General features: G+C 40.5%; 1 protein-coding gene across 1 annotated transcript in view; it reads left to right on the top strand.

Annotated features, from left to right (window-relative positions):
- The window catches only part of TAF4B (TATA-box binding protein associated factor 4b), a 71,234-nt gene that overhangs the window by 14,164 nt on the left and 30,469 nt on the right, over positions 1-26,601 (top strand). Inside the window, exons 2-11 of the mRNA XM_057367242.1 lie at positions 845-993; positions 1,726-1,833; positions 6,021-6,188; positions 6,292-6,414; positions 8,467-8,556; positions 11,653-12,228; positions 17,324-17,459; positions 18,054-18,159; positions 23,278-23,447; positions 26,149-26,279. Of these exons, the coding sequence (XP_057223225.1) occupies positions 845-993; positions 1,726-1,833; positions 6,021-6,188; positions 6,292-6,414; positions 8,467-8,556; positions 11,653-12,228; positions 17,324-17,459; positions 18,054-18,159; positions 23,278-23,447; positions 26,149-26,279 (1,757 nt within the window). The remainder of the gene's footprint in view (positions 1-844; positions 994-1,725; positions 1,834-6,020; positions 6,189-6,291; positions 6,415-8,466; positions 8,557-11,652; positions 12,229-17,323; positions 17,460-18,053; positions 18,160-23,277; positions 23,448-26,148; positions 26,280-26,601) is intronic.

Genomic DNA, 26,601 nt, shown 5'->3' with positions numbered 1-26,601 from the left:
ACACCAGAAAGGTAGGGTTCTTTGTAGCTCCCTTGAAGGATCTGATATGGTACAGACCAGGTATCCAACTGGCATTTTGTATTTGTGATWGTTTTGAATCCTCTGGATTTTTCAGAGGTGAGCCCTTACTGGGGGAGGGAGGAGGCTTTGGTAGCTGAATAGTCTTTTTTCTTTTCCCTTTTTTTTAACTTCTTTCCTATTGTTATCTCCCTATTTGCAAACTGCTTCAATAAAATGATATGTTTTAATGCTTTTGGACACACCCTTGATAGAGGGACTGCTTCAAATGTCTGAGTGACCTTGACTTTCATGGGAGACCACTGCCCTCTTGACTGGGGAGGATGGTCTTGATACAGGAGGTGAACTCACACAGTTCCCACTGCAGTTTTCTCYAAGCTGTGTTTTCACCTCTAAGTATGTGCCTAAATGTTTAGAAATGGAAGAGGCAGCCAAGTGTGATAGTGGTGATCAATTTTGCAGGTTGAAGAACTGCTTAAAATTAGTATTAAAGTAATCCCAGTTTGTGTGTATATGTCATATGTCTGTCTTTTTAATGTTCAAAAAATAACTTTTTGGCTCAAGTGATGAACTGCTTTGCAATCTGCATCTTATATGCCTGTAATATTTCAATGTGGCCATGTGATTAAGTTTTTCTCTTGAATTTTGGAATTCTTTTCTGTCATAAGATGCAGAGTAAAACCRATGTACATTTAGTTATTAAACTGCRTGGCAGCTGTTCCTTGGAGTCAGAAACTCAGTATTACATTATCAGTATAGTCCAGAAATATAGGAAAGACTTAACATAACTTAATTTCTAACTGTCTGAATGTTTTTTTTTCAACAGGGACTGTTCTCATCAGAAGCAGTAATGGCCACCTAATGCTGGTATCTCAACAGGCAATAGCAGGAGCACAGAATCAGACACAAAATAATGCAAGTGTGAGACCATCTGTGCCAAGCAGCACGCCTGCAGTCAGAATATGTGCTGTGCAGGTAACTTCTCTCAGAGCTTTAGTTTGACATAGCTGTATGTTATGTAGTTACAACAGGGTTTGTAAATAATTACAGAGGGTTCAATAAGCATTTGAACGTGCTCTGAACAGCGTGATGGTGTTTGGTTTTGTACCAATAAACATCACTGTTACACTTTGCTTTCTCATTTGGGAAAAAAACCTTGCTAGCTGTTATAGATGGCAAAGTTCAAATTAGTGAACTTGATCATCATGATGATGATGGTATAAACCATTTTAAGAAAAAAAATACTAACCAAAACTCCCTAAATGTTTACTGCTAGTATCTGCAACCTTGTGATCCTCTGGTAGGAYATTTCTCTGAAGCTGAGTAAAGCTGAGGACCTTTCCCATGTCCCTAGGATGTTCCTCCTTTCCTCTGCTGACTTTTTGCTTCCATCTCTTGTAGTGTGGTCAGCATGCTAGGAGGTACCTAAAAGTAACAATTTATATATTTCTTTATTTGTAGTCTGATTATGCACCATCTCYAAATGTCTCTGAAGCTGTTACTGAATATGAGACTGGTAAATGCTACTCAGCAAAGCTCTTTGTCTAAACTACATGCACTGTGTGAATGATGCCTGTACTGTAACTGTAGGAGGATGTGTCTTGGTTTGTGTCTGACTCCAACTTTGATGCCTGTTTTGTCATTGACATGTCTGACAACTGTTCTCTGCCCMTGTACAATAATTTTTAATTTTTATTTTTTTCAAAGAATTCTGGCACACAGTTAGTAAAGAAAATAGCAGCTGCTCCTGTGAAAACGTTATCTCAAACAACAAATSCTGTGGCTTCTACTGTTCAGACACCTGCTCTAACACAGGTACTTTGCAAGCTTTATAGTATGGTAGAATAAGCAACAGAAAGAACWGGAGAAAATACAGATGCATTCTTGTTATTTCTGACTGTAATCTCATTTTCAGTAAGCTYGGTAACCTTTGTCCTCACAATAAATTATTTCCCAAATCTGTTTTTTTAAATGCATAATTTAATTAGGCTTCTGTCAGTGTGTGTGATGTAATCTTACCTTGCTACAGTACAAAGCACATGAAAAATGAATAAAATAAATAGTTCAGAGACCCATTTCCAGTGCTTTTGTACACTGTGACAGAGCTCCTTCCACCTCTTGCTAAATCTTTTCTGGGACATGTGCTCYTGTTGGGGTTCCCTATTCCTTAGTGGGGCAAAAGGTATACTTGAGATGATGTTGAGGGGAAAATGAGCTGTCTGCACCAATCWAGCTGTTTTTCATGTGGATGACTTTTTTCTCTCATTATAAACTGAAGCATGGTCATAGCTGAAGACTTGTTCTCTAATTGAACGTGGCAGATGGGTTCCACAGGTGCAACTGTAAATAGGMAGTGGTTGAAAATGCCTCATTATTTTTAAGTAGTATTTTTGTCTTATTTCCTAGGTCTTGTTTTGCTTTGTCTAGAGAATAGTGCTGTAGTCCTCTTCTGAAGAGGATTTTATCACCTGTAGAGTATGAGACTTCTCCTATGTGCAGTTCATCCTCTGTTCTTGGGGACCAGGCTTYTGGATAAGCATGTGTGATGAAAAGTACCTTTTTCTGCATATAATAGGTTCTATTCTCCTCATAATCTAGGGGAGAATCATGAAGAAGTTAGTCTTGGACATGTGTTTTGTGACAAGAGTTTGAAGGAGACTGAGCTGTAGCAGTTGCCAAAACACTCAGTAAATGAGCAAGATCACTCATTCCAAAAAACATCCTGGATGTATGTTCTTGACCCTGAGGGTATTTGAAGGATTGGGGTATATGTTTACTGCCAGTAGGAACAGTCTAACTTACAAATTCATCTTCCTGCTGTTCTTCTGTATCAACTGAAAACTACTCACACTCTCACGTCTTTTTTCACTTCCCTCTCACTACACATGGATAATGTTGGAGCTAAAGTGGAAAACTCAGAGGCCTCTCTTAAYATATTTTCTATTTTGCTTAGAATGGAAACAATATATAGCTTTGTGTCTAAAAACGGTAATGGATATTCCTAACTTTTATTTTGGAGTACTAGCTTACAAACCCTGTGTTTGTGATCTTTGCATAGAGGTCTTTTGGGTATAAAAATAATAGTTATCTGTTATACTACCYGTGCACTGGGAAAAGAGGTGAAGGTCATCAATCATCTGAGGGATGAAGTTTCCTGCATCATCACAGTCTCTTGTGGATAAACACTTAGATTCATCATGTAATAACTTCGCTTTTTTTAACTTACAACTGCCTTTGGCTTAGTTCTTCTGTACTTTTAGTTCAGATGTAATCTACTTAACTTGTGTTCTTCTGAGCGAGTATGTTTCTTCTGGCACCTAGACATGGAGTATTTTTTGTAAGCGGGTTTTTTTACTCCACTGTAGAAACTAGAACACTTTTAATGAGCTGTAGGGCTGGTTTTAAAGGCAGGAATGATGACTCTAGGAAAAATTAATAGTTCTGTTCTGTTTGGAGTAGCTTGCTTGAACCTCCTGTGTTTTGCAGAGGATTGCAAAGCCCTCTGTAYAAGCTCCTTGTACAATGAAAAGTAAATATGTGTAGTGTGGATACATCTTGCCTTCACATGGTCACTTTGCTCCTCACCCTGGGGTGGACAAGAGAAGAGTACTGAAAAGGGAGTCATTGTAAAAAGCTGATGGAACCAGGAAAGGAAGGCAGAGCCCTTGGGTCTGATTTCCTTGGCAGCAATTTATTCATCAGTCTTAAAAGAACTTGCTGATCTTAGTTTTTTGAGGTCACAGGAGAGGAGTGTTGGTGTGGAAGTATGATGTCATCACAGAAAGTGGTGGATAGTGGAGAGGAAATAATCCTTGGCTTGGTTGTGTCTTCTATCTTGTGTGAAATATGACTCAGAACACTATCTGCAAAACTCTCARTGCTGACTGCAGGTTTGTTCTCCTCATCAACAAAACTATTTCCCTTTTTTGACATTCCTGAATGTTTAAGCTCTGAGATTAGACAAAATTACCTGCAYGTTTTTATTTTCTACCTGTTTTCCAGATGGGGTAACGAAGCTGCAAAGTGTCTAATTAGCATCACGCTGGGGCACTTTCATTTAGATGCAGAGCACTTCTTCTCCTGAAATGACTTCAAAATATGCAGGATTAATGCCATTTTTTGGTGGCGACTGTTTCGCTGTTGCTCAGAGTGAGAATGAGAATTTTCAGTTGTGAAAAAGGTTGACGGCAGATGACAGAAGTTAATTCCCATATATTCATTTTCCTGGGAAAAGGGTCCAGCAGACTTCCTGTTGTTTCCTCCCTCAGCTGATAAAATGCTGTTCTAGTCTTGATGTGTAAGCATGCTGGAATTTGCAAGAGATCAGCTCCTGTTTTCGACTTTTAAGAGCCCAGGGCATTGCAACTTGGCAGATCTGCCTGTGTCCCCTTCCGTCTTCCTCYTGCCCATCTGTTTGTGGGATTCTTGTGCCCAGTTTGCCTCCCTGTGGTCTTAGAGCTGTTGAGCCTCATCCTTGGAAGAGGCAGTGGTGGTGGCAAAGATCCTGCAGAGAGCTATTAAAGTGTTACCAGCAGTGGGAGCCTAAGCTAGAAAGCTTTTCAGTAACTGCCTGCTGCTTTCACATCAAGCTGGCAGCAGCTTGGGGAGAGGAGGACACCCACCCAGGAAAAAAAAAAAAAATTATAAATAGATGGCAAAAGTGTTACGGTTYTGCTTTAGCTTTAAGTGTTTGTTCATTAGTTTTCCCTATCCTGAAAGACTTAAAGTCTGATATTTACATGATGTCTGTCCCACTCCTGATTAGTTTTTGTTTTGTCCATGGTAGGGTAAGTTAGACTCGTGTCTTACTGTCTTATGATTGATGCATAGGTTAGCAGGTATTAGTTGTTCATGTTTGATTAAACTGGGGTGCTTAAATGTATTAAGAGTCCATGAAAGTCATTGTGTTGTGCAGATCTGAACCTAGAATTTGGGATACAAAACCAGATTTTTCCCTTCCTCTTCAGAGGCCKAGAGGAAAGACAACACCCAACTTTAGGTTTCAAATGTTAACCTGGAACTCTCGCTCTTCTGTAACCTGTGTTCGCTCTGGCTTTTCAGTTTTCAAGTTGACAAATCAAGAGTAGTGGGTTTTTGTATAGGTAGAGATTTTTATTTGTATTGTATCCTGTTGTATTAAATGAACTGTGGGTTTTTGTGTATGGTTTGTTTGTTTGTTTTCTTTMAAATYRGAAGTRGAAATACTTCSGTTTAGTAGGTTTTGGATTTAGCCTGGTGTGCAAAGAAGGGAGGTATTTTTTCCTAAACCTTAATTACTCTCCTGTTGCTGGAGTTTCTGAATCTGTCAGTAAATTATAATGAGATTTTTAAAAAKAAGTCTGAAAATAACTGAATTTTGTGAAGGTTTCTGTCAGTAGAGAGGAGAAAGAGATCCAAATTGCTGCCYGCAAGGAAAAAGCAGGAAGAACTTGTTAGGTCCATTTGCTGAGCTGGCTGCTTCTGCTGGCACATGCATTCTTCCAAAGTGGACATGATGTCTTTCGCTACTCCGTGTGTGATAGGAAAAGCAAGGGATGTTGCAATTGGTAGAGGAGCTTCAGGGCAAGATTGGAAGATAAATAATTGGTTATGTTCATGTTTGTCTTCAGAATAGTATCACCTAGCTTAGCRTTGACCAAAATTCATTAGTCTTAGACTGTAGGTGCCTGGCAAGTTAATATATTGGTTTTTTCAAGACAACTTTATCTTTTATTCTTCCTTCAAAGTTGCAGGCAGTGCTTTGGTCTGGATGTGCCTTTGTAATTTCTTCCCCCCCACCCTTGATTTATAAATAGAAATATGGCTKTGAGGTTTCTATCACTTACTGTATTAAATAGAGCCTTTCAAAGCAAATTAATGTAAAGTTTAAAATCAAAGAGAAAAATAGTCTATTTATGTTTTAAATAGTAKTGTGGAGGGAGGTTGCTACCTTGTATGCTAGCAGAATCCAGTATGTTTGTCACGTTGTTCTTTGGTTAAAAAGTGTTAATTTTTCTCTTCAGCCAGCAGCTGCAACAGCTAGTGTTACTACAGTTACTGCTGTAAAGCCTTTGAGTACTGGAACACCTGTAAAACTTCCAGTTACAGGACCACCTGCGCAAGCTATCTCCCAAAAGGCAGTCTCTGTGAAAGCAGAGGGCACAACAGTAGCACAGACCAGCGCTTCTACAGTAAGGAAAAAAAATTTTAATTAAAAATTAACATTCTGTATGTTCATCAGAGGTTGAAGAGACAGTGCAACATCTAACAGTCTTCTCTTTATTTCCACACTAGGARATGCTAGAGAATGTAAAGAAATGCAAGAATTTCCTTGCTACGCTGATAAAATTGGCGTCTAGTGGACCTCAAGCCCCTGAGATGGGGAAGAATGTGAAGAATCTGGTGCAAAGTCTGTTGGTGAGACTTTTTTTTCAAAACATCTGCATCATTTGTGTATAGATTTTTAACATTTACTTTATCACAGTTTTGCTCCTTGTCTTTTTTTTTTTTTTTTTTAGCTCAAGAGTTGGATTTATGGCTGAATACATCTGACCCTCGTTAAGTCGTACATTATAACTCTGATTCTAACTGAATCCCATGCTGTGTTACTTCCCCCTCACATTTCTGTTTGAGTTTATGCACACAGGTAGCAGGAGGAGCTGATAGTGTTAACACAGCTTCTGGGTCTGAGCAGCTTTCTTTTCATGTTAGTGTMGTTTTGAATCCTCGGTAGCAAGAATTTGTTTGGAGCTTGTAGTGGAGTGCTAAGTCCATACTGCTGCTTTACTCCAAGACAGAAGTGAGCAGTGAAACAAGCATGACATTACCAACAGCTTTAAACATTAGGATGGAGAAAACAATGTGGTGGCTGCCAGCCTCTCTCTCTTTGCAGGTGGCTTCCGTATGGTGCTTCGTGCTGTATCCCAGCACAGCTGGGTTTTCCTGGTAACGATTTCTCCTGCCACTTCCTGTCATGGCATTTGACCGCTGCTGCTGTGTTGTTGTTCCACCGTAGCAGAAGGCTGTGTGCTGGTGGAGGGGGGTGGCTKTGCTAGTGGTACCAAAGGACTTTGCAGTTTTGGAAAGTGTGATGTGGGCAGGTGTAATTTCAGAGAGCAGATTGTTTGAAGATGCAGCCCTGCAAAAATTTGATTCCTCAGTCTCTGTGTCCCTGCTGGACTATACACCTTCCTTCTGTGGTAAAAATAGAGTTGTTCTTTCTTGTGCTTACAGTACTTTTTTTCTTTTTTTAAGAGCAGTTATTATGGTACATGAATACATTGTTAACTGCACACTTGTTGCTTTTTTGTAGCAGTTTAAAAACCTGCCATTCAGYGTGTGTATGATTTAAATGTGATGTTTTGTGTTTATGAGAGAAGTGAGTAAATTGCAGTTGTGAAATAACATGATCCTTAAGGCAGCATTTCATCAAGTGGGTGTCAAGCAYCCTGTAAGCACTGGGACTTGGTGTGCCAAACCACATGCATTTGTATCAGTAAGACCTCAGTGACCCTTATCTGCATATTGCTGAGATCTAACAGGCAACAAATCAAGTGGCTAAATGGGGGAGCTGCTGTAAATTCTGTTTGTGAACAGTCTTTAAAATCCCTGCTCTGACTATGTAGCAGCTAGAGCAGTGCTCCAAAAGCAAATATGGGTGAGAGGAGTAATTTCTCTGCAGAGACAGAGATTGGTGCTGCTCTTTGTGTGTCGATACCTTCTTGGAGGAGGTGATGTTCTTGATGACTCTGTGTCAGGGACTCATCTGGGAGGGTGAGGAAGGACAGCAGASTCTGGGGTTTAGCCCTRTTGCAGGAGTGAGGGGTCTCAGAARTTTGTTGCAGCTTCCTAACCCTCCCAAGCCCTTGGATCAGGTGTTGGTTTTGTGACAGAGTGGAAAGCATTAACAAAGGAAACAGTTCTCTGCAATTCAGAGGACTGTACYTTGTGGGTATGCAGAAAGGATGTTTTGATTGCTTTTGAAAGACTGTGTTAAGTGTTTTGTTTTATTATGTATACATTAGTCTAGAGTTGTCCTACAAAAACTGCTAAGTTGTCATTAGTCTTCACTGCCTCTAAGTTTATTTTTATGCAGATAAACTACCTTTACTGAAAGAAGTACTAGTAGTTGGTTTAAAATACATCTAACAATGGGATGCTCTAAAGGATCAGTGCTTTTTTTCTATTCCTTCACATCCATGATTGGGTGTGAGCACCTATCCCTAAGGGTGCCAACTACCTGTAGCTGAAGAAAGTGTAAGCAACTCGGGTAATACTGTATGAAGATTACAACCTTTTATTCTATCCTAATTCCCCTTTTTTTACTCTTTTAAATCAGGAAAAAAGCATTTGAGTACTGAAATGGAACAATGCCGTAATAATATAAGTTTCCATGACGTTTTGATACATCTTGGAAAAAAGGGGTAGATTCAGTTATAACTTACTATTGTAATTATATTTTCCTCTTAGGAAGCAAAAATTGAACCAGAAGAATTTACAAAAAAGCTGTACATAGAGCTTAAGTCATCTCCACARCCGTATTTAGTTCCTTTTCTCAAGGTAAGTGTCTTGTTATGGATATATAGTATTTAAAGAGGGAAGGGAGGAGACCAGAAAAGAGTTGGGACATTCAAATAATTATTTGTTCAGGTCAGTTGAAGAATGGTGCTTAGCATACCTCTGTGTGACCATTGTGCTTGGTAAGACAGTTTCTAAGGGGAAGGAGAACTTTTGAGGAGTAATTTATGTCATGTTCTCAATATTTTAGAGTAATTACCCTCTACATGTTTGGAATCTGTRCCTCTGTCAACAGTAGAGCAGCAATGTTAAGATGACCTCTTACTTTCTCATCAAAATTGTAGCTGTTCTGAGTTCTAACATAGAGGCTGACAACAATGACAATGCACAGCTTCCACCTTTTTAAAGATCAAAGAATCTGCATAAAGSTATTCATCTTCTGCTAGTTTATGTTTAGAAAAAAGAAAAAATCAGAAAAAATCTCTACCTCCATCGCCAGGAAGGGTCTGACAGGAGTACTGCAGCTTAGGAAAAGAATCCCAGGAACTCTACCTCTGTTCAAGGAAATAATCATATAAATGAAAAAATGCTTCCTTGAGACTTGTTATCATATGGTAGAATAGTATTAACAAAATAAAAATTAATTGTACAGCAGACATTAATTCTCAGTGAAAATATGGAAAACAATGTTAAATTTATTTAATTGCAATGTACACCATACTTTTAGGCTTGTTAGATCTGTACATTTGTTATAGGCATGATGGAGRATAAAGGAAAAACAGTTAAGTGAAGAAGCTGGGACAGAGGTTTTCTTGGTTTTGCCCTTTTCCTTGGTATTTGACAGGCTGTATAACAATGCATGGGATAATGTTGATATTAGATGGCTGGTGCTCTACTCAAATGTGGGATAAAATTTTTTCTTACAGTGGCAACTTTTAAATGCCTTGCTAGCAAGTTTGCCGTGAGCCTGAAAGACTACAGTAATCTCTGCCGGATCTTAAGCTGAGATGGGAGATTCAGATTTGATATTAGAAAATAAAAGTCACTGTTAGGGTGGTTAGGCACTGGAATAGGTTGCCCAGGGTGGTGGTGCTGTCACCATCCCTGAAGGTGTTTAATAGGATCTGGGTCTGGTACTGGGTAATGAGATTTAGTTGGTTTAGGGGTTGCAGTAGTAGTGCTGGGCTAATGGTTGGACTCGATGATCTTATAAGTCCCAGCCTGAATGATTCTATGATATATAAAATTTTCACATTGGTAATTCATTATCTATTGAATTTCCTGGAGGCTTCTTAAGTGCTCATGTAACAGCCAGAAAAATAAACAGCTCTGAGAATGGGTTTTCTATGGGTTTTCTGAATATTTCCAATGTGGCTCTGGCTGCATAAGGACCAGGCTGTGAGACCAGGGTCAGGGTCACTGGCACTTGTGGAAGTGCTCAGCTGTTATCCAGTGATGTAAAGAGCTGCTACACTTGATGCCATGATCTCAAGACCATTCTGTAGGAGTTAAGTTGGGCTCATCAGTGTGGGTCAGACACTGACCTGTTGCAGCAGAGCCCTTGTTTCTTCTGCAGCATACTGCCAGGTACTTAGACTTCTCTGTTTTGGGCAGTGTYCATAACCACATAATCCTTGACATAATGGTGCTCTCTCCCTGTTGCATGCTATATTAGCCGAGATATACTGATATAATGATGTTCAGACATGGTCAAAGTTAGCTGAGTTTGCAGTGTTGCCAGTCTTCAGAAACATCTTGTACCCAGACTGCCTTTTTCTGAAACATTGTAAGGGTGTGTGGCTGATACACACGATTAGGTTGATCTGTGACTCTGAGCAGCTGTGACAGGACCGAGTGCCAAATGGAGGATGACTTCAGGAGCACTTCTGTACGGTGCTCAGAGGATCAGCACTGGCCTTGTTTGTGGGGGAATGTTTGCAGCTTAGTCTGGGAAGAAATGTGATACGGCTTGTTGCCAATTCACTTTAACTAGTGAAATGGAATTTTAGGGAGGACTCTCTGGAGTCGTCTCTTATCTTTGAGCTGCAGGTTTTTGATGAAGTTGTGCATGTGTTTTGCTTTGCGTGTTCCAAGAGGTGGAAAAGTACAGTGGCTTTGGCTGGGAAGCCTGCTTGATTTTCAAATCTGCTGGATACTTTTGGTACATAAATTGCATCAGGAGCTAAGCAGCCTTTTAAAAGGAAAAAGAGTGAATGTTAAAAAACAGATGGGCTGCAAAAGGTCTGGTTGTGCAAACAATATGATCMCTTGGTGTACTAGCATGTGAGATAYGCTCCTTTTGCMTGAAGTCCAAAGCAGTAGCACTGTGTTAGGAACTCTTACAAACTCTAGCAACTGTTAAAGGGGGAGGAAAAAATTAAAAAGGTTTTCAAGAATATGCAGGTAACTGCAGAACTGATTTCCCCTGGTKCAGAGCCATAGCAGATTATACACAGTCAAGGAGAAAAGCCTGTAGAGAGCTCAAAGATTATTCTATCCATTAACCTTCTCAAACACAGCTGTAGTAAAAAGGAGATGTTGCCAGATTCCTTTACTTTTGTTCTCCTGTTGCGGAGAAGTAGCTGGCTGGAAGTTGTGTTGCTGCAGCTCTACAGACATTATTAAAGTGGTATCCCCCCCTAGTGTAGACACAGCTGTACTGGAATAAAAGTGTTTGTGTCTTCAGAGCTTGTTTCTGACTTTATTGGATAATTTGTAGTTCTCTGTCAGGGAGGCTCCATGAAATAAACACAGCTGTTTCAATAGAGCAGGTTTTTTTTTGGCAAAACAACATTCTTTGAGGTAATAAACCAGTTAAAATCATAAATTCCAAATTGAAAAATCCAAACAGAAAAGCAAAGTTATATGTGAGTTTCCCCATGGATGGGATTTGCTGTGTGTAGTGTAGCGCTGGTGATTGTTGCCCTTTGCTCAGCTTGTGTTGGTGTTTCTTGTCATCTYCACTGAACAGGATTGTCATCAATTTAAGGGTGCCTGAAGTTCAGTAAAACTTGTTTGCCATTTATTGTCTCATGAAAAATTTAATTGGAAAATGAGGAAGAGGATTCAGTTACAAATGTATTGCTATTGTGGAAAACTCTGTTGATACTACATTCAGTTTTTTTATTTTTCTTTTAGAAAAGCATGCTTGCTTTACGGCAGCTAATGCCTAATCCTCAGAGCTTTATCCAGCAGTGCATGGAGCAGCCAGCTCCAACCCAAGAAGTGATTTCGACTTGCGCCTCTACAGTACCAGCTCCTACAGGAGCAGCACCCTCGGCTGTGGCAACAACTGCTCTTCCATCTGTAAAAGCTGTGCCTGCCTCTGTGGCAGTCACATCCCCTGTGGTTATCACACCAGTCCTTGGCAGCACGGCGGCAGCAGCTCCTCTGCAGACCGTGAAGGCCGTTCCTTCCTCGGCAACGGTGACAGCGTCTCCGGGGCCGGCAGCGTCCGTCCTGACCACGGCAGCGCCCGGGCTGACTCTCCCAGCTCTCCCAGCGGGCAAGCCGCTCTTCACCTCGGCGCTGCCAACGCCCTCTCGCCAGTCTGCAAAGCCAGTGCTGGTCTCTGCAGTGGCACCTTCAGCAGCAGCCCCTCTCCAGCCTCTGAAACCAGTCATTGCAGCCCCCGTCGGTATTAAGATCTCGCAGCCCAGCTCCATGGTGGCGCAGTCAGCGGGTGCTCAGCAGGTGGTTAAAGTGAAACAGCTGGTAAGATGGAGTCTCTGCTTCTCTGTGACCAACCAGGCTCCTTTACCTGGACTCTTGCTGTTTACTAAAGAGGACAGCAATGTGGAACTTTTTTTTTTTTTTTTCTAAATTTTCCTTTTAACATATGAAGCTGTCTTGAGTTGATCAGTTAKGTTTGTCATAGTTTAGAAATATTGAGCCCTTGCTGGAAAGGTGAATCTAAAGCCAAGCTGTCAKCTTGGTGTCTCATAAGACATGTCAACCTCCATTTCACCAGACTGAAAATCCATCTTGAGACACAAGGGGATATGAGGTTTTCCYCCACCACGCACACAGCCAGGCTAGGTTGGCAGCTGGAAGAAGGGGTACACAATGTTAGTGTCAGAAACAGAAACTGCTGATGAGATACTTATATTAATTACTCTTTGAYGCCATGTTAGGGCTGTGCCTCAGCTGGCCACCAGGGATGCAGTCTCCCTCCCCTGGTAGTTCCTGCCCTGGGTGCTTTGCAGGCATAGGTGGCTCGATGATGTGTAGTGATACCTTATCTGAAATGTACAAACTACCTCAAGGAGCTTTTCTGAGCCGAGTTCTGACCTCCACATTTACTAAGACATGTTAATTACGAAGTCATCCAAAAGTGAGTTTTTTCTATCAGGCCTCATTAGCTAACAAATTCCAGGAGGAATAACTGTCTTATTAAAACAATACCCTCAAAAGCAATGTGTTAACATTTTTTTATTCTTGGCACAGGTTAACTTCTTGCTAATGTTAATGTTAAATACCAAGAAACTGTGGATCACCGGTATACCCAAAAGAGTAACTTTGTGAAATAAATTAGATTTGGCTTATAGGTATTTGAGATACTGAGTAGCATGGTGTCTAGCTGGTCTACCTGTAAGTAATGCTCTCAAGTATTTTGAGAGAATAGTCTCCCTTTGGCAGATAAAGATCTCAATTCTTGCATAGGAATTCCTTGTAAAGATTATTTTTCTTTAGAAAGTGGGAAAAACATTAGACTTCCTGTTAAGCTAGATTTACTTTCCACAAGTATGGTAAGACATCAGCTGTGTGAGTTTTCTTTTTAGCTTGGATATTGTGTATACTTGATTTTACAGAGTTCAGACCCCTAAAATGTTTGGCTTTTTCAGTTTCCTTTGTTTCGAAGGGAATGAAGTAATACAAGAATCCTGAATTCTAAATGAAGAGTTTATGCTATGGTAGCATAAGCTACCATAAGCATAAGCTTTTYGCCTTTTCAGGCTTGCTTAAAAAGTGCAAAACACTTCAACTGTATGGGGATGGGGAGTCCTGAGTGGATTTGTTTAAAAAAAAAAACAAAAGCAAGAAACCCCCAACCCCAAAACTCCAAAGAGGAGTTATCAAGCATATGCACTGACAGCCTTGGCTAGTAGCAGCTAAAGCCAAGTTGGAAAAGGAGTTGGTACTGATGCTGTCTTCAAGGACTAAGTTTGAAATTCCAGCCAGAAAAAAGGAGTTTCTTAGGTAGTACAAGGGCTGTAGAGCAGTTTGTTGGCTACACAGCAAGTCTTGTAATCCAGGGGAAAGGTTGACCATCTGTACAAATAGGCGAGGAAGCTCAACTCTACGCAGGGGAGTCAAAATACTTCTTGAATTTGATGTTGGTGAACTCAAGAAATGGCTTCTGCCTCTACACTGCTGCAGTGTGGCAGTCTGCTGCAATTRCTTTTCTTTGCTATGCCTTACATGTATTGAACTGCATACAAAACAYGTTTTTATCCTCATTTGGGTGTATCCCAGGCACAGTGATTAAAATACTTGTTCTTCTCAGATGCAGTTGAAGGACTGAGTTGACTGCTTCACAGCTTAGCCATATCAGGAGCTTGGTGTTTGTTCAGACAACTTCTTAGCACAAAGGGCAAGTTAGTAGAAGTGGCTGTATCTCCTAGGGCTTCCCTGATGCCTTTCCTTGAAAGGGCATAGGGTCCATTTTCTCCCATAAGAAAACAAATCTGGACCTACTCTCCCTAAGCAGAAAGGTCCTACTGCCAGCTGAAAAAGGAAGCACATTGCCAGCTGAAAAAGGAAGCACATTGCCAGCTGTGCAAATCTGTCCATACAATGCTGCCAGCATTTTTTTTTCCTTTTCAGTTCACAGAGATAGATGTCTGATACCATACACTCCCTCTGTATGCCCCTTTCTAATTCTGGCCTCTTGTGCTTGAGAGAATTTAAAGCGAACCTTCATGTTCCAGCTCCATTGTAACATTGGTGGTGCTCAAGGATGCAGAACTGCTGTATTTTAGTATAAAATTTGTGCCTTCAGTTTCTGTAACACGACTATCAGAACTCTGTGTGGACACTGAGGGACCCATTCTTCAGTGGTACTGTTGGGTTTGATTGCACTCCTGTGCTGTTTGAGTTGACATTTTGTAGGATTTTTCTCCTGTGACTTTCTTGACACCACCTCATTTAAGGGCATTGGTTTACAAAGAAGYTTCATCTTGGAAATAAAGTTTTTCTTGCTCTAGTATTGCTTTGTCTCTTGTTAAAGCACAGTAGATGAAAATTTAYATTACCAGCTGCTGGCATCCAATGGTGAGAAAGCTGCTGTGAGACTACAGCTTCATGTCAGGCATATCCAGCAAGGGTTTTTTTGGTGTAGTCCCCACAGTTACCACTGAGACAAACTGCCTGGAGATTATTAATGATTGAATCAAGGAGTGGGGTGTTTATTGTGTTGCAGCTGCTTGTTCTTAGTGAGTTCTTAGTTTAAAGTCACCTCAAAGCTGAGGTGAACAGTCTTCTCCATTATTTTTCAAGATTTTTCTTGTCCTGGATATTGCTTTTGCATTCAATTAGTGGGGCTTCCTTCATGAGGAATACTGCTTGTGTGTGATGATACCTCAGCACCTCTCTGCTAATCTCCAGAGTTTTATGAATGTAAAACAGATTCAAGTGAGGTTAATCAAAGTCTCTCTCAGGCAGCTGTCTTGCTGTGGTCAGCTGAATGTTGCATTGCTTTTTTTTTACTAAAGAATGTCGATGATTTTATTCTGATGTCTATGCCAACCTACTTAACAGGGCACAAAAGAACAGTCCCTTTTCTGTATTACTTCTTGCTGCTAACCTGAAGAAAAGAGACAGTAACTCCTCACAGACATTACCAATTTTTGTAATCTTCATTCTGGCATTGGATCCTTGTTRAAATTTGCAGGATTGTTGTTCTCTCCTGTTGCAACTCCCAAGGACTTCAGCTTTTGTTAGTCTAGAGCTAGAAAGGCAAACGGAAACTGGGCTCTACTGCCAGCACATCCTTTATTTCTTGGCAAGGTAGTCTCCTCAGTTACTTGACTTATCCCAGTCTCAACTTAGGCCATGTTGCAGCAATGGTCTATCTCTGTTCTTCTGTCTGCTGTACCTCACTCTGGAATGCTTATTTTTCCTCCTGTGCAGTTCCAGTGTTTTGCATGCTGAAGATGAAGCATTGTTCTTCGTGGTGGTAAGGAGGATCTCTAGGTGTGTATTAGTGCCAGTGGAGCCTGTGAGTAGTGTGTCCAAGCTGGTTGGCTCCTCACTGTTTTTCTGAACACACAAGGGACACTGGTGATACTATCCAAGTGTAAGCCTGCAGCTTTAGAAGCTGGGTCTTTCTGTGAGATCAAACTGAGYTTTGGGAAAAATGCATGGAAGTGTTACCACTTGTTCTACTCCACGAGGAAGTGCTTCATGTGTGAACCTTGTGTCTGTCCAGTCTGTCCCTGTATTCCTGTAGTTCTTTCCTCCTCTGCATCTTAAGATTTCTTCTCAAGAGCTGTCTGTCAGGTTTTCAGACACCACTTTACAATCAGTTATTCTTTGTTACTGCTGCTATGCCAAGCCTTAGTACTACTGATACAGAGATGGTTAAGGGGGTATCTCGACTCTTTGATACACAAAGTACCTCTTTTAGTGAATGTGTGATGCTTATGTTGTTGATACTTATTAGTAAATAAGTAATTAGATGACAGAAGGAGTGAGCCTAATTTCTGAAGTATTGTAAATGTCAATTCTTTAATTACACTTGTGCAGTCTTGCTGTACTAGCATTCTTTAGACTTTCTGAAGTAAGAATAAAAGATGTTGGAGGAGAAAAAATGGCTTCTTGACCCTGACATTTTCTTGTGTTAGTTTTTTGGTGCTAAAAAAAAAGTAGGATTCAGTCTGAAGATGTTGATGACTTTATGCTTTGGTAATGTCTTTCTACTATCTGTAATCAAGAACTTTTCCAAAGTTGTATCAAAGCCGAAGCCCACAGTCTACTATCTAGGAGGCTTAGGATGAGATTTTTAGGGATGCTGCAATTTTTACTTTCTTGCATTTTAATAGCTGCCCCTGAAGAGGAAAGATTAGTATTTATGGGCTCTGCCTATAGGTCTGTGTTGTGATGGCATCCTGCTGTCTGGTTTTGTTTCTTTTAGGAGTCTCTTTAAACAAAGTTATGAACTGCCATCCTTTTTACCCTTCAGCTGTGTACTGATGTCTCTCTGTAGAGGCTCTACTCACTATAGGTGTTGCTATTTAGCACTTCATGTTCCTGGTAACTGATGTGTTCAGTGTACTTTAGCTTAACACTTTGAAACTCAGCATCTCCATTTACAATTGATGTTGCAGTTGCAAAAACACATCAATAATTTTACGCTGTGTACCCTTTAATTCTTAACAGGAAAAGTATTTAGTGCAAGACTTCAGTTGTTCTGGTGTTCTCCATTTTTAACTAGGTGTTTGTGCTACCTGCCCTTTTGAAGTTGCTGCAGGCAGACTCGCTGTTTAATAGTCAGTCTGCTAAGCAAGACTTCAATGGAGGAAAGCCTCTCAGTGCAATGGATTGTGTAATACTTTTAGTGAAACTTGTCTAATGGAGTTATCCTGAAGTGTCTGTAGAGCTCACTGAATGAGCTTAAAGCTCACCAACACTTGACATGAAGTTGAAAATAAAAAAGACGTATTTTCTGACCGTTCTGTTTGCTTGAAACTGAAAACTAGACAAGCGTACCTGCCCAGTGGCACTTCTGGTTGACTGGAAAAGTTGAAACTGTTTACTTCTCTGTATTTTTAGCTCTTCTCACTCTTTATATTGGATATTCCACTTCCAGGTAGTCCAACAACCATCAGGAACCATTGTCAAGCAAGTATCCACGCTCCCCCAGCCCTCAGTGCTCACCCTACAGACATCTGCTGAGAAAAAGATGCCGCTGAATACACTTGTTCAAACCAACCAGTTTCCTACAGGTAAAGTGGAACCTCTGTCATGGAGAAGGGGGAGGACTGCTGAGATATAGAAGTGCAAGCYATTGGTAGATTGTAGGAATGTAAGAAGGTGGCTGTCTGTCAGCAGCAGCCAGCTCTGTGTGTTGAGTTGAATGTCTTTACTCTCTTCTTTGAGCTCTTGGTGAGAAAATCAGTGTCACATCTGCTTCTGGCACTTGTTAAGAGCATGTCAATCAAACATTTGTACCTGTTGAAAAATACTATGACTGAGCTCCTTGCAGTGAACTTCCTCTAGACTGRTGCYTTTGAGAGTTTCATGAGACCTTGCTTTTTCCTTCAACAGGTTCAGGATGATGCATAATATGAGTTTTTCTCCACCAGCCAGTTTTCACTAAAATGTCTCCCTGCTCAGCGCAAAAGAGAGGGTGTTTGCTGAGACTGTAAGGCTTTGGGCCATACAGAACATGTAGAATATAAGATTCTAGAGTGTCTGGTTTTCTAATGGACCTAATTGGTTGTTACATGAGTCTGCAGTAGCTTTATCTAGAAAAATGAACTGACTAAAAAGTTGTYTTAGTACTCTGCTTTCTCCTATAGCATGTTGTTTTGTTTTAGGTTCCATTCTGAAACAAATTACCCTGCCAAGGAATAAAATTCTGTCCCTTCAACCATCTCCTGTTCAGAAAGCAAAATTAAAAGAGAATGGAGCAACATCCGTCAGGTAAAAATTAACAMTATCAGATGTTTAGTATAGAAAGGAGCAAAAGGAAGAGACAAGTAGAGGTGGGAATGGTGCCCAAATAAAAGCAGTTTTCTCCAGATGTTTTTTTTCTGATACATGTTTTTCACATTATAGTACTCATTGGCAAAGGGTAACCTTAAAACTTTTACCTCATAGCAGATGTTAATTATTCTTAGTGTAAGAAAACTGTCCTCGTGAGGTTGGATTTTGTGTCAGTTTCTCACTCATAGAGGAGGCATATTGATCTCYATCTTATCAATGCAATTATTAATCTAATTACCTTGTATTAAAGTCTCTCAATAGGATTAAAACACAACCTCTGCTTTTTGCACGTGGTCTAATAGCATTAAACTGTTACTTGGGCTGGCTGGTAGCCTGTCTAAAGCTCCATGCTGCATTTCAGAATCTTTTGTTAGCCCTTCTTACAAGCTTGTTTCTGTGTGTATGGGTGAAAGTCTTCAACTACATCTCTAATTGTGATTTTTGATGCATTTTCTAGGCATTTAGATTGCAAGAATGCTTAAAGCTTTTAGTTGTGGCAACTGATKAACTTTTCAAAAGCAGAAATCATTTTTGCCGCTATGAAGTGTGATTTTGGAACACAGGTAGAAGTTGCTATAAGCATATCTTACCACTTCAGGGCAAGTTTGACATTGGCTCTTCCAAGGAAAAAAGCAGACATGATGACACCTCTATCTTGTTGACCACTTGGCTTATCTCTTRAAAATTGCAGCTTTGAGTGCACTGGTATAGACAGAGAGCTGCTGCTGTTTACAGTAACATACAATATRCTGTGAACATTTAAGAACAGTGGTTGTCAGAAGTTGAAATGAAAAGCTCATGTTAAAGCAATAGCTCTGTTCAGCTACCTCACGTTCTTATACTTTAAATAATACTTYAAATATACTTTAGAGTGTAATGTGGGATGTAATCTTGGGTAGTGATGTTAAAAAAAAAAACCTTCATAAATATAATAATGAAAAAAAGCTCAAGGAACCACAAGCAACCACACAATAAATCCACCATTTTTCCTGTGGTCTTCCAAATGGAATATATTAGCTGTCTTATATGAAAAATCTGAATTCTTGAAAGTTGTTCCCTGAATTGTTAAATTCTTAGTGTAGGAGAAAACATGTTTTAACAGTGTGATCCAATAGAGATTTCTCTTCTTGCTTTTGGACTGTGATTTTCAAAATAACATAATTCTATGAGAATTTAGGTAGAAAATCTCTAACTCACCTTGAATTTTTTTAGTAGAATCTCTTTTCTCTGAGGAATTTGTCTTTGGGTACACCCTTGGTGTTTCTTCTATTCACTGCTATCATTAAACTTTCTGACCTGTGGTCCATCAACTGCTGATCATTGTGAGGCAGAGAGAGGCACCATGGCCTGCTTTCAGGTTTTGTGATGAAATTCATTATGAGCAGAGAGTGTGTCTTGTAAATGATGTGATTGTGCCTGTGACACTAATGGGAAGGCTGTTACTGTGCACTCTCACTGCAGAATGTCATCGGGGCTGGCTCCCTCTGCCATTGTGTGACCGGGTTAGGTTAGGATTTGAGAATGTTCTACTCACTAAACTGTCCTTAATTAGCTGCAATTTGACCTTGTCTGCTCTTTAACAGGCTGGTTTAGGTTGCTTGAGATAAGCAGTAGAAAAAGTGTTGATTTCCTGCCCCGTAAACAAACAAACAGAAGAAAACCCAATAAACACAAAATATTCCAACCTTCTAGATGTTGTTTCAGCTRAACATGGACATAGCACCATGGCATGTTAAGAGACGGTTTAAAAAAAACGCCAAAATTTTTGTAAACTGATCTACATGTTTCTTTAAAGTATGAGCTAGAGCATTCAGAAAAAATATAACATATTTAATCTTCAAATATTGGTTTTGAATTTGTTTAATAGAGTTGCTCTCAAAAGCAAATGCAGCTCTGACTTGTGTGTTTTGCCTGGTAATCTCAACTAGCAGGCAAACAGAATGGAGCACATCTGGGCAGCTGCTTCTCCTGCCCCATGGTGGAGGTGAGCGCTGGGGGTTTCAGCTTTAGGGGAGTTGTTTTAGCCTGGGTGTAGTCAGTGATGGTGCACGGAGGTTTGGGTTAAGTTTGCCTTTCTAGTTTTCCCTTTGACTCTTGGGTAAAATGGAGTAAAGAGAGAGSGATTCAGGAGACAAGTGCGGTCGTCAGACCACCAGAGGGTGCCACAGACTCACTTTTCAGGCAACAGAGGCAAATTTATAGATGTGAGGTGTCTCTGCATTGCTTGGGCTTCTTTTGCGGTGAATATTCAATATAAATGTCAAAACTGACTTCATGCAGTGTATCACTCAGAATTGTTGAGTTCTGTTTTCCTTGTCTCAGTAAGCTTAAATCACTGGAGATATAAAGCAGCTGTGTGAGTTTTTCCTGTTGGTTTCTGTGTGACATGATGAAATGCAAAAAGCTTTAAAGGAAGTGGTGCAGAGAAGGGGCTTTATGGAGYGGTTGCTGAACGTGAAAATAAGTCAATATCCATCAGAAACACCATCATGCAATATTTTAAATTTATCACCTTAGCAGAATTGATTTCTATTGCTTACTCAAAGTACATGATACCTTACTTAAAATGATTAAGGTTTGCTTGAACAATAAGTAAAAAAAATAGCAAAAAGTACAAACTTAACATAACTTCTGAAACTTTCATTAATCTTTAGTGAGCACTTTTCTAAGGAAATGTAGTGGTAATGCCTTTGGGTTAAGTAAAATAAGTGCAGCAGTGTTTTCATATCTTTTGTCAAAGCTCATGACTTGGTGACTTAATGCAAACTTATGTCTCACAGTGAAGTTAGAATTGCTCCTGAAAAACAGTACAGGTAGAGATGTCTGCTTGCATATAAAYTCTTGTATGCTGGTACACACTAGAGAGACTGTGTGCATGGAAATAATCAAGAAAATAGTAACTTGATATGGGTAGTTTATAGAGAAATGAAATGTCACCGTGTAGAAAGATGGATCCATGTAWAGGATAGAAGTTTATATATTCTTTCCTTAAGTATTTGGAGTACGTGGCCAGACTAAAAGCAAAAATAATATCCTGAAACTGCCTTCTATACAGTCATACCTGGGATGTAAGCATCCTTCCTGGAATTCCATAAACCATTCCATTGGGGTAGTGTCGAGTTCCAGCATTAATAGTTTGTGGTGTGTGTTCCTGGTGCTAATTGTGCTGATTTTGTCAGTAGGTTTGTGGCAGTCGCTGTGCTTCAATGGGATTTTTGTCTGTGCCATCAGCAAAGACTTCTCTGTAATGGTCACTAAGAAGAGCAAACTGGAATGTGCTCTTGAAGATCAGTTAGCACTCAATTATCATCCMGTGAAGCTTCATTGACACACTTGCTGACAGTCCAGGGTCTCTGTTAGGCTGACAGAGCCCGAGTACACACTTGGAGCTGCTCACTTGCTGGTTGTGAAGGGCTGGAGGAGTGAAGCTGTTCTGGCACTGTTGGCTTCAGCTTTGCATTGTAACTGTGGATGTCCGACTGTTCGGACARCCCTGGGGTTTAATGCTTTTCTTAGCATGATGGATTTGGGGCACAAGCATAGTCCGGAAGCTGTTGCATCTAGTTAGACTTAAAGAATGGCGCTGGTTTGAGAATTGATTTGGTCTCGTTTTCCCTGAGCGCACATCTTAGGAACTGCTAGCAATTGGGTCACATGAATGAAWGGAGAAGTAGAGGATGACTGGACACCTTTCCTAGCTGGGTCTCTCTCCAGAAGTTTGCAGAAGAATTGTGCCATGGAAATAATTGAAACTCAAAGAAGAAAATACTTTTGTAGTTGAAGGAAAAAAATCCCAACATTTTCCTATGTCTTTTGAGTATTGCTCAACCTCAGCCCCAACTGATGTTCTAATAACTTGAGTTTCTACCTATAGTCAATCAAAAGACAGACTSCAAGAAATATATTTTCACTTTAGAATGGGAACTTTCTGGCTAACCTCTTGTTCAAAAGTTATTTAGGCCACACAGTGTTTTCTGGAGGTTAACTATCAAACCTTGCCAGAGAGTACTTTCAAGAGGGATGTGTGTGCTGGTTTTGTTTCTTTGTTTTCCAAATAAAAAGACGTTCAGATTGAGTGCTTTCGCTTCTCTGTTCTAATACTGTGGATGCCTATTTTGGTTTGGTCCTAAATGCCTGAAGTCTCCATTAGGGCCTTTGCCACATTGTGAAGTAAAACTGCTTTCCCTTGATGATCTAAACTTATTTGATGATAACTTAGGTAGTGCAAAACTTTTCCCATATAAGATTCATTCAGTATTTTAACTTAAATGATCTTTAAAAATAACATTAAGCTGAAGCACCCAGGCTATCTTAGCTATTCTGAGTGATGTTCGCCCTAAATATGCCAGGTTTGAGCTTTAATTTGAACGCGTAGTCCAAAGCTGCTACATGAGAATCCAGCTAATGGTGTTACCAGCTAGRGCTTTGGCATGGTGTTTGAGAAGCAGTGACATTATTCCTGCTATGTACGTGAGTTTGTTAGGAGCGATCCAAAGGGCAAGGTCTAGGTTGGTTCTAGTGTATAATCGAGGAGTGTTTGTATCCTCTGTTTTAAGAAAACTCGCCAAATAAAATGAAGATCAGGTCTGTGCTAATAAGCTTGTGCTTTAAGCTTCAGTTTGCAAGATAGACATCTTGGTTAGAAAATGGGCTTGTTTATAGTCCAGTGAGTCAACACTCAACTTCATTCCACACTTGGTTCTACCTGGTGAATTAGTTTTAGAATATATTTCAGGCTGCAAGAGTCACGGTGCAGGGTTAGCGGTTGTGGGARCTTTTAATCTGGGTTTACCTCAGTCCTGTGTTTCCAAGCTTGCTCAAAATTTCAGTTTCATATAAAGGATTTGCATGCCTAGCAACTGAGGCATTAGCCAAATTAATGTTTCAGTCACCTTGCAGGACTGTGAGAGCTTTTAGGAGCTCCCTGTCCACACCCACACTAAACATCTATTGTATACAGGGATATGTGAATGTGGTGCCTGTTGGTAGTCAAGATTAATTTCTTTGTGTCTATTTTGAGCAAAGTATAAAATGTGTTGTTCTTCTCTTTTGYAGAGATCAAGATGACATAAATGACGTGACTTCTATGGCTGGGGTTAATCTCAGTGAGGAGAACGCCTGCATTTTGGCAGCAAACTCTGAGCTCATTGGTACAGTGATTCACTCTTGTGCAGATGAGCCGTTTCTCTCTTCGGAAGTTCTTCAGAGTAGGATCTTGGACATAGGTGAGAACAAAACACATGTAGCAGATACTTATAGATGTAGTGTTTCCTTTTCTCTTTCATCAGCCAGTCTCCAATCTTTGAAGAAGGACCTGGAACTATTGAGATCTGCAGTCTCAATTCATGTGTTTCTACCAAACAATACTGAGTTTTTACTTCCCCTTCTAGGAAACAACTGTCCTTTAAGGTTTTCATTACATGGAAACAGTGTGAAGCGCAACCAGAAAAAAGAAACTGATGCCACTTTAACATGAGAGAAGTGAGCAACTTTCCTACTCTTAAACCTAATTCAGCACTTAACAACCATAAAGATGGTAGTGTCAATTTTCTATCTTGGCAGTTTCTAACTTGATGCATAACACTGACTTCCCTAACAGTTCTTGCATTCCTTAGCCTGTTCAGRTATATGTACTCTATTGACTAACATTAGGAAGAAGTTTCAAACTTCCAATATACACAGAGCAGACCTTTGTTTATGACTCCCTCCATGGAAAAGGTTTTGTTAATTTTTTACAGAAGATTTTTTTACAGCTGAAGCTGTTTGTCTGTTTAGTGTATAATACTGTGGAATKTATGTTGAATGCCTGTTTTACAAGAAGTTTCTATTGCGGGTATCATTTCAGCTATTAGCTTCTGAACAAAGTAATAACTGTTGCTTAGCAATGTTGTATTATGTCAGAGCATGTATTTGTGTAGCACCAYGCTGACTGGTCCCACTGCTGTCGACAGCAAACTCGATGATGTTGCTCAGCTCTTTACTCATGCTCTCTGCCCAGTACTTSCTGTGCTGGAACACTGAGTTTTACAGCTGAGCATCCTGGAAAGCCTGAATGTGCAATCACAATTCTGTCACAGTGGCTTAACTACGTGTTCACAAAGTCTTTCTGTTTCCACACACATCTGGTTCTTAGTCCAGAGTAAGCAGCTAGCCTGTGACAAGCATGTAACGTGCAAGTGCTACCTGTGACCTCAGTGCTCCTGCCCTGGTCAGCCACATGAGTCATCTCGAGCTGTATGGGGCATAGCAAGTGCTGTGTTACTAGTGGGAAAGGAAAAATACAAATCAGAGCTGGTGCCTAGAAGATTTTCTCAAAATTCAGTAGAGGATTAATCAGCCATTCGTGGGAAGTGAATACAAGGAAAAATAAAGAGCTCCGCAAAAACAGAGAGAGTATTTCTAGAATAATTTGCTGGTTGTGGGTGTAAAGACAGTTTGTTGAACAATGGAAAATAGAAGCTTGGCTGTTTCATAGCTGGAATGGTAGTTGTTTCAAATTATTATTATTAATAATAATAATAGCAATAATTCATGTCATAAATGAAAAGTGCTTGTTTGTAAGGAAAGGAACTACTGCCAGAGAGTAGAGCAATTCAGAAAGTGAACATGTCTGCTTTTGAGCCAAGCCATCTTTGGATTAAGAAGTATGTGTGGAGGGAGGTATTGAGATTTGGGGGGATTTTATTTTGTCTTTAAGTTGGTGTTTCCGTAACCTGATAGTCTAGTGAGAAGCTGCTAAGGAAGAATTGAAAAGTGCTTGAGCAAAATGAGCTTTGCACTTGGTTAAATAACAGACCAATACTTACTGATCAAACGGAGAATGCTTTGATTGTAGAAGGGAAAACATTTTAGGCTCTCTCTGTCTTGTGAGATTGTCATTCATTTGCAGTTACAGTAGCAAAAGCAAATGAAATAGGTGATTAGTTTTTTTACAGTGTGCTGTTTATCCATTCTTAACACTCCACTTGGCAGTAAATACTGAAATGGGTTTTGAAGGCACGCTGTATATTGCATCATAAAGTATTACAGCTGCTGTAAATGCAGYGTAGGGCAAGGAAAAGTGCTTCTGACAGGTACAACGTATGAGGCATGTGAATCTGCTGCCTGCCGTGCCTACCAGGGAAAAGTCTCTGCCGCCCAGGTGTCGGGATGGAGCCGCGTTGAGTGATCGATGGTGTCAAGCGCGGGAAGGCTTCTCCGTGGGCAGCCTGCAGCTGCGGGAAGGTTACAGAGGTGATGCCCAGCTCTGGGTGCGGGGCCAGCACGGCTTTGCCTGCAGCTGTCACCAGCCTCGGTCGCAGCTGCCCAAACGCGGGCAGTCAGCAGCAGCCCGAGGGAAGAGGTTGAAGGTGATGGCAGGATGACCCTGGCCGGACTGGGATCTGCGCTGTCCGAGCGGCTGCCGTGGCTTGCTTGGTCTCTCTGCCCCACGTCGGTCGGTCAAGGCGGTTCGGAGGGTCTCGTGTGCCTGGAGTGCGCTGCAAAACCCATTCCTGCTCGTCAAATAAATGTCATGAGTTGTTAACAAGCACGGTGTCAAGCAGGGCAAAATGTAATTCTGTATTTTTTTAATTACTGGAATTAACAGAATATGGCACTAATTTCTACAGCTACCGCTACTCCCCCTCCCTGAACATGAAGCTTGATTTGTGTTCTTATTAACTTTGTCCTATAAATGACCTTGCAAGGAGAGTGGTTCTGGAGGCTAAGTGAAACAATGTCTATATTTTCTGAAGCTCCAGGCTAAGTTTTATTAATGTAATGTCTAAGATCTTTGAAGTTGTGACTTTACCAGGAAAATCATAATCTCCAAACCTTTATTCATAATGGGTATGACTTCCAGGGGGAACAGAATACCTGCTGTGCTAATTATTTCAATTATCAGCTACTACTAAAACACGTAATGGATTTTCTCTGCTTCCACAGGTAAAAGGCATGACATTATGGAACTTAACTCTGATGTTGTGAACTTGATCTCCCACGCTACACAGGAGAGATTACGAGGGCTCCTAGAAAAACTAACTGTAATTGCTCAGCACAGAGTATCAACCCACAAGGTAAAGGAAATCATTAGCAAGTTTTGYACCAAAGTTTTCCTGCTTTGCAGCCTTGGAGGTAAACCTCTTCCAAGTGTGGGCACATCACAGGCAACATTTGCATTTTCAGTATCTACCAAAGGCTGTTTTTAGCTGTTTCTAGCTCGGCATATAACGGTTCCATTTGACTTGTTGGACAGGTGCTCTTCAAACTCAGCATAAGACTAAAGGCATATGTTTCTTCCCTTCCACGGCAGTGGTGGCTGTTATACAAAGTCTGTTACGTGGAAAATGTAAAGCTGGCTTTGAATGCTCTTGATGGTGGGTTGATTTAGGGCCTTAT

This window comes from Malurus melanocephalus, unplaced genomic scaffold (assembly GCF_030028575.1).
Source record: "Malurus melanocephalus ecotype Western Australia unplaced genomic scaffold, MMel_1.1 scaffold_76, whole genome shotgun sequence".
Taxonomy (NCBI): Eukaryota; Metazoa; Chordata; class Aves; order Passeriformes; family Maluridae; genus Malurus; species Malurus melanocephalus.
Note: the sequence above shows the minus strand (reverse complement) of the source record. Positions and strands in the feature narration are given on the sequence as shown.